This window comes from Poeciliopsis prolifica, unplaced genomic scaffold (assembly GCF_027474105.1).
Source record: "Poeciliopsis prolifica strain line A6 unplaced genomic scaffold, Auburn_PproV2 SCAFFOLD029, whole genome shotgun sequence".
Taxonomy (NCBI): Eukaryota; Metazoa; Chordata; class Actinopteri; order Cyprinodontiformes; family Poeciliidae; genus Poeciliopsis; species Poeciliopsis prolifica.
This window is the reverse complement of record NW_026562404.1, coordinates 4,148,356-4,156,428: the sequence shown is the minus strand read 5'-3', so window position 1 is coordinate 4,156,428 and position 8,073 is coordinate 4,148,356. Positions and strand designations below refer to the sequence as shown.

Here is an 8,073-nt window from a genome sequence, read left to right as displayed (position 1 = left end):
TTTTGTCTTGAATTGCTCCAAAAAAATAACTCTACAAGATGGATTTAGTCCTGTGACCATCCAGAATGTCTCCAGTGCTTTAACCAGACCCTGGGGCGTTCCCAGCCTACACGTTCCTGAAAGCCTCCAGCAGATGGCCTGTCCTTTCTCCTCTCGACCCACGATGGAATGACGAGATTAGCTAATTAAACAAAGTCCTGCATCCCTGTGAAAGAACCATGAGCGTCCTGAGGGACGGGAGCTGCCTGCAAATCAATGCTGCTTTCAAAAGCTCTTGTACAGAAACGCATCAGTCCAAACCATTAAACCTTTTATTCCCACATCTCTCTCTCTTACACACACACATACACACACACACACACACACACACACACACACACACACACACACACACCACACACACACACACCACACACCCACACACACACACACACACACACACACACCCCCACACCCACACACACACACACACACACACACACACACACACACACACACACACACACACACACGCACACACACACACACACACACACACGCACACACACACACACACACACAGACAAACTAAAAATCAAAAAGCCGTGACAGAAACAAGTAAACAAACTTGTATTTTTTGTAATGTTGGGAGGTTCGTCTTACTAATATAAAACAGTGCTGTTGAAAATATTTCTTTTTAGTACATATATTGTAAAGAATCTGACATAACATGACATGATGATATTATGACTGGAACAGAAAACTGAGGATGGAACAAGCAAATTAGGAAGCATAAAAAAAACATAAAAAAACATTCAGAATCAGAACAGTGTTGCCTTCATTCAGCCAATAATAATAATCCATAATTTTTAGTTAAAAAAGAAAAAAAAAAAAAAAGGAAAACAAACGGAGCACTTCACCCCTCACCAAGAACAAAACTGTGAATGAGTTTTTAAAACTATATATAAATATTCTAAAAGGTGGACAAAGTTTTTTCATTACAATTAACAGTGAATTTGCAAATGTTAAATTACGCCGGTGTCTCTGGTTTGTTGTTGCAGCTCAGCAGGCTGTGAGCAGAAAACATTTTTAGGGCCACAACGGTGAGAGGCCGCACTGGCTGATGGGAGCAGATCAGGGCTGATCGAACGTCTGTGTGCGCCTCAGGTTCTCTCTGACGCGAACAAACTCTGGGATCTTGTTCTGGTTTTCCCGCTGCCTTATCTCCTCCTGCTCGTACTGTGTAAAGACAAGTTGAATTGGACACAGAAAAAAACAAAAAAACAAACAACTTTGACATGAAGTTTTGTTAAGAAATTCCACAAATTCCAATGTTGTTTGATACGGAGATTACGTGGGATAGGCAAACACAAAGTAGGACAGGATTGTGAAATAATATATGAGTTTCAATGTTATTTATTTGCCTTTTTAAGTAATGACATCTGCAACTATTGAGGTTTATGTCTCAGTTTTATCTTTAAGTGTTAGCAGAGATTCTCCATTGAATCTACACTTTGACTAGACCATTCTAACACATAATTAAACTTTGATCTTGTTTTTCTTCCAGTATTGCAAATCAACTCATGTCGATTCAGCTCGCTATACCAATCATCTTACTGTGTTTTCTGTTGTTCATTTTTGAACGATTCTCCACGAGGTGTTCAAAGCTTAGACTATTGTTTTACGACCCCAACCACAATTGGTTTATGCTAAATTACAGCAGGGCTAGCTTTCTGTTTATTAAACAAGTGGCTTCGGAAATCATTTGGATCTAATCAGACATAAGAGTGATGAATTAAAATGGACACCACAGTTTCCAGGCTTTAATTTGGAAAAAAAATAAACATTGCCACTTCCACTTCACAAATGGATTCTTCTTTGTTTTGGACGCTCATTTAAGATCCCAAAAACTGAACACATTTTGTGTGTGGAAATAAGTAGGCAGGAGAGACTGGGAGTTCCTGACCTCTTGCAGCTTCTGCTGCCTCTTTCGGAGCTCCGTCTCCAGGTCGGAGGGCCGTCGTTGGGCCATCTCCTCCTCCCTGTGCAGCTCCAGTCGGCGCTGCTCCAGAACCCGCTTCAGTTCTGGCTTCTCCTCCAGCAGCAGGCCTCTGAGCAGACACAACCGTAGAGCGTTCACTCAGACATGAAACAACCAGACACGCTAACAGCAACGTGCAGCCAGTGTTTGACCAAGGGCCGGCCCACCATGTAACCAAATTTGAAGGCAGATTAGGACAGTTTCTGGCATGAGAGCCCAGAAACAGATTTGAATTAACACACACACACCACTGGCACACAGTTATGCTGACAGTCCAACGTCAACACATTAAAAGCTATTTGTTCACAAATTCATCTGAGGCAAAGTGATAATCAGGCAGTACAGATTTTATTATTTTTTTTACTGCCGTTGTTGGCTCACTGGCACTACTTGGCTGGTTTTACGCCGCTCACCGTTTGTGACTGAGCATCAGCTCCCGGTGGAGGTGCTGGTAGCTCGGCGTCTCTGCTGAGGAGCCGTTGATTTTTCTGAGCTGAATGATTTCAGATCCGCCGCTGTCGGCTGCAGAATTATGAGCCAGAGGCAAAGGTCCAACGGGCATCTCTGAGGAACAGTTGAGGAGATTTCAAAGTGAGCGCCTACCTAACTTGAAAATGTTAAAACCACCCGTAGTTTGACTGTGCACTAGAATGAACTTGCAGATTGGTAAATAGCTAGTTGAATAAAAAGAGTTCTAATTTAGTAGTAAATAATAACTTTATCTATTACCAGTCTAACACACACCTTGTTTTATTGCTAGATTAGTTAATTTGCTCAGTCCATGCCTCAAATCCACTGCATGATAAAAATGAAACAAATCAATAAAAACGTCACCTACATTTTTATTTCTCTGTCAATTTTTTTTTAGTATCAGCCTAATGTCTTCCCCCAGCTGTGCCATTTTTAGGGCCAAAAAGATTAATCAGATTGAATATTGCAATACTTGTTAGCTAATTGATTGATCGATTGATTATTAACTGTACTTTAAAGACTCAGAAAGAGGACATTTGGGGACAGAACAACATATTTAGAGCAGTAATTAAGCCAAAACTGCACTAATTGATGTTACTGTATATTAGGAAATAACATATTTACTCTTTTACTTAAAAGAGGAATTAAATTATTTGTTTGGATTTTTTTTAAAGTGTTTTAGATATTATATGAAAGAAGCTTATTTAATTCTACAGATTCAATGAAACATATGCAGAATTTGTCAAAAATTTTTGCCAATTAACTAGTGGTATAATCAATAGAGTGATTGAACTAAAATAGTTATGGCCCCACTCATATTTACACTGCTTGACAGTTGTTTTTTTTTTACATACTTAAACTAATCGTGTGGCGATTTTCAATGTTACTCACTAACTCCCCCAAATATTACAATAGCATAATAGACAAGGCCCCACTCCACAGACACAGGAGCAATTTTATATTCAACATGTATGGGAATTTAAGAGAGGCTAAAGCAGGTTTCTAATTCAGTCTAGTATTTATTTGTGCCCATGCATATTTTTCACCCTCATAGTATACCGATTTCACAACACTTTTTGCATAACAAACATTCTGAAATAGCTTTTAGATGTTGTTCACTGTCCCAAGACAACCAGTGGCCCCCTTTTCGGCCCTTTGAAAATACTTTGCACCCTCTTGCCCCTCCCCGTGCTGGGGCTTTATGATACCTCTTTTGTGATTTCCATATCCTGGTTTCTGTGAAGATTGACAGGAGGGAGAGAGAGAGAGAAAACAATCATGTTAACAATATGTTTGGTAAATGATTTATTTATTTATTGTTATTATTTTTTTTTACGATCGAACACAGTGTATAGCCTGGGTCTGCTCTGCCGAGCCAGGAGGGTTGAGTTAAATGATCTCCGTTTCGTGCATCTTCTTGGATAAAAGATATAATTAGATAAAGGCTAAAAAAGACAGCGGCTAGCGTGCTGCTTAAGCAGGTCAGCTTTGTTGACAGAGGTGATATAACAGGCCTCGTCACAGGCGCGTGTCGCTGTGGTCCGGCGGTCTTCGCACAAAGCAAGAGTATAGTTTACATATTCCTCGCGTATTCCAGTGCAAACAAAGCAGCATAACGTATAAACGCCTCTGTTCCACAATCAGACGGTGACCCCGAGCCCGTGCACCGACACCAGATAACCTGAAGGAAGAGGATCACAGCAGATGGTACTTACTGTCTGAGCAGCCAGCTTCAAAGTCGGGGCAACCAATTGGTTTTTTTGTTGAAGAAGTTTCTGTGGAAAACCGCCCCGTTGCTGAGCATAATAATCCTCTGGCTTTTTGTCTCCAGGGATTGCGCCTTTCACTTTTTCTGTCGCGGACACACACACACACACGCACACACACACAGTAACCCTCCCTATCCCGTTTCTCCCCGGGGCCCGCTGCAAGAAAGCTGAGCTGAGAGATAATGTGTCAGGTGTCTGATCTGATAAAAGACATTGTTCCAGCCCAAACCTGCAGCTCTGACGAGAGAGTCCTACAGATAATCTAGTCCATCTGATTTACATCTTTTGATGCCAGGGAAACATTGCAGTGGAGCAAGCTGAGGATCTACATTAGCAAAAGAAAAAACAAAACTGGACAGGGTAACACATCCAGCGGGTTTATTAGAAAAGCTGCGATGCAGCTGAAAAGATGAAATTTGAATGCATTTGCTTATTTGAAAAACAACAACAAAAAAAGGAAACATCCTGGTGTGCAGTTGCAACGCTACGGCAACAGCCTGGTTATGTAATCATTTTCAGTAGGTTGAAAATAATGTTAGGTTAGCAATGTTTTTTTTTATGTTAAATTACTAGTATATGTTCTCCAGTACAACAAATCAAATCAAGGGATTGTGTGGATTATTAAAAGGACAATACACATCTAATTTTTTAGATATTGATTAAAAACAGCAGCACAGACTGTACTATTCCAATACATGTCCAATACAGATGCAATATTTTCTATCATCCTTTTCTCAGAAACATAGAAGTTTCTGCACAGATATCAATCTAAACCACTACTGCAACTCAATGTCAGTTGACCAAAAGTCAGCCAAACGTCAGGCAGATGGTCACCAGCCTAGACGCTGACCTCTCTCTTTCCTCCGCTACTGCAATCTAAGAAAACAGTCAGCAGCAACTCACTTTTTTAACACCTGATCCATCCATGGCAGGACGATGGAGCGCCACTGTTTTTCCTGTCCCAGTCACGGTGCTTCAGGTTCAATCCATCATTAAAAGGAGTCCCACAACCTCGCACAGTCTGATCTGTTTCTTTCCTCCATTCAAGGTCACCATGTCGTTGTTGTTGAGGGACCTGAAGGTTCGGTGTGCTGCTTGCAGCATTCGGTGGTAGTAGGCTCTCAAATCTTATTACGCCATTCAAGATTACCTCACAACCCCCCACAGGGCTCACAATCCCAGCTAAGTTAATTACCTCAGACGCAAATACAGCTTAAAACTAATGTGGGGCTGGGCTATTATCAGTTGACTCCTCTCTCAAAGAACAGCAGTGGTTACCTGGTAAATGTCGCTTTTGGGCTGGAAGAATTAACCTCCCCCTTAAGTCCCTACACCAAGTTAAAGATGGTAAAATCCTTTCTAACGTCGCTGTTCTGTTGCAAATCCCAAACCTTTTGGTATGTTCTGAGTTAAAGTTGAATTGATGATGTTATTTTCTCAAACTGAATTGAAAACACTGATAAGAGGAAAATGATTGAGCAAATGTAATTTGTGTTGACATCTTGTTAGGTCTGTTTTCCAGTTCTGTAGACTGATATTTTCTAAGGCAAACAACTAAGCAAATTATTCCATCATTTAAAGCATTATTATATTGAACGATACACTTGTATGGTGCTATGTATTTGTCATCACGCTGTTGCTCCTTAAAAGAAAAAATAAAAAATAAAATAATCTCTCTCTCTATATATATATATATATATATATATTAAAAAAATACATAATTTTCTTGTAGATAGAACAGTTTTCTAATTTTCTTTCTTTATCATAATAGTTAATTCCAAATACTTAGCCCAAATCTTTGTAATTAGTTGCTGTTCGTATGCTTTTGCATCTTGATAGTTTTTGTGCCTTTTTATTAAAAAGGAAAAAAAATAGTTCTGTTTTAGTTTTAATTATTCTTTCTCCCATTAAGTTTTGCATTTTCACATGTTTTGTATATCAATGTCCTTAGCAAACGCTGTTAAAAGTCAGAAATAAAAGTTTTACGTTTCATTGTGGTTGGATGTACTCCACTCCTCTCCTAACAGATTTTATATATATATATATATATATATATATATATATATATATATATATATATATATATATATATATATATATATATATATATATATATTGTTTTTTACGTTCTATGGACCTCAAAATTATTAGTTTAAATTTTTTTAAAATAAAAAGAATTAAAAGAAATTCAATCAAGTTGTTGTTTTCAAACATGACCACAAGAGGGCGATGTCGTATAGTCTGTTACTTTTATGTCCCATAATTCCACGCGGCCGTCACCTTTAAACCCGGATGCGGAAGTGCGTAATCCCTACAGTGTGAGAGGAGAGCGCGTGAGTGTGTGAGTGAATGATGAGTGCTCGTGTGTCCGTCTTTCTTTCTGTAATAACCTACACAGTGATCTTATTTGATCCGACCCGAGTTGGGCTCTGCTCCGGTTGGAGATGATAGGAAAGCCGCTCTGCAGCCTCCGTGGCGGTGAGCAGCCGGCGAGAATCAACCCGCAACAGGGCCTCCACGCTTCGCGCTGTGGTCAGAAGTGATGAATTGATCAGATATACTAGTTCTGGTTTGGCCCGAGCTTCGCTTCGGGCCTCACGATGGACGATGAGTCCAGAGGCGATTCTGATCTCACCACAGCCGAGGAACAGCGAGGAGACCTGGACACGGTTCCCAGAAGCCTGGGAAAGATGGCTGGCTTTAGTTTCAGGGTCGTCCAGGTCTGGATAAAGAAAACAACGCCCTATAAGTGTTTTCAGCATTCCTGCCCCGCACCTCATATTCTAGTTGTAGCCTCCCTCCCCGTGTCTCTAACTTCACATCTTCCATTTTCTTTGTTCATTCCTAAACTCCTCCCTCCCTTTTTTTACTTTCTTTGTTTTACACCCCTTCCTTTCATTACATCCTACTATCCTTTCCTCGTTAAAATAGAAATAAAATGTTTTCTGCGTAAGTGTTTTTTTTTTAACTTTACGCCTGAAGTGTCCTTCGTAGAATAAATTTAGGTGTGAGTAAAGTGGCACACACCACTTTACAGTTATGTGAAAGTATACAATTAGAAGTATGAGTCCCGAGCTGCGACTCTAAAATCCTAGTTTTCCAGACAATAGTGAAACATGCAAAAATTAGTATTTTTTTGGTACTGTTGCAGGCATTAAACAATCTCCTCTTCAGTTAAACCTTATAAGCAGAGACCCACAGTTGATGTTACCATCATACAATGACCTGCAATCAAGTATTGGCAAAGCTCAATGTAATTTTCACAGGTGGTGGAACGTTTTTGTCAACAGCTGCTGAAAGTAACTAAAATAGTTCAGTAGTTATGTAACTTAGTTACTTTCCAAATCAAGTAATCAGTAATGTAACTTACGTTACTTTTTCAAGACGTAATCAGTAATCCGATCACCATGCCATCACTGCTTTTAGGTCAGAAGTGACATACATGACTTACATCATCCAAAAAAAAAAATAAATAAATAAAATCCAGATTTTTCTCCTCGGTGCAGTTTTTGAAAATCACAAATCATGAACCACATCTGCATAAGAATAGTTGTTAACGGCACAATGGAGGAGCTTCGTTGTGATGAAGTGCGAAGGAAAGAGGGCAAGTTCCGGGCGGCAAATTGCAAAGTCAATTGTTTTTAAGCTGCGTTTGCCATGCAGCATTTTTTTTAAAGAAGTGAAGGTAACATAGGTACTTCACTTCGCTATGAAATGTAACTATCTCCCTGGAAAACACATATTACCACAACACCGCCACTTAAAATAAAAATAAGCCAAGTTTGCAAAATCGTGCTTCGCAAACTACAACTC

General features: G+C 39.6%; 1 protein-coding gene and 1 non-coding gene across 3 annotated transcripts; one reads left to right on the top strand and one right to left on the bottom strand.

Annotated features, from left to right (window-relative positions):
- Nucleotides 1–590: 590 nt before the first annotated feature.
- zgc:195245 (uncharacterized protein LOC565483 homolog) lies at nucleotides 591–5,407 on the bottom strand. 2 transcript variants are annotated; one of them, XM_055049906.1, is made up of 5 exons: nucleotides 5,164–5,407; nucleotides 3,700–3,727; nucleotides 2,434–2,584; nucleotides 1,946–2,090; nucleotides 591–1,218 (listed from the first exon to the last, which is right to left on the bottom strand). In XM_055049906.1, exons 1-5 carry the CDS (start codon nucleotides 5,185–5,187, stop codon nucleotides 1,114–1,116), a joined length of 453 nt encoding a protein of 150 aa, XP_054905881.1. In that variant the 5' UTR covers nucleotides 5,188–5,407; the 3' UTR covers nucleotides 591–1,113. The 2 variants fall into 2 exon arrangements, with proteins under 2 accessions (XP_054905881.1, XP_054905882.1); XM_055049907.1 differs by having other exon boundaries at nucleotides 4,207–5,402.
- Nucleotides 5,408–6,506: 1,099 nt separating this feature from the next.
- On the top strand, nucleotides 6,507–6,894 carry LOC129372584 (small Cajal body-specific RNA 2). The gene has a single exon (XR_008607264.1). It is a non-coding gene; the product is annotated as a small Cajal body-specific RNA 2 (non-coding RNA).
- The last annotated feature ends 1,179 nt before the right edge of the window (nucleotides 6,895–8,073 follow it).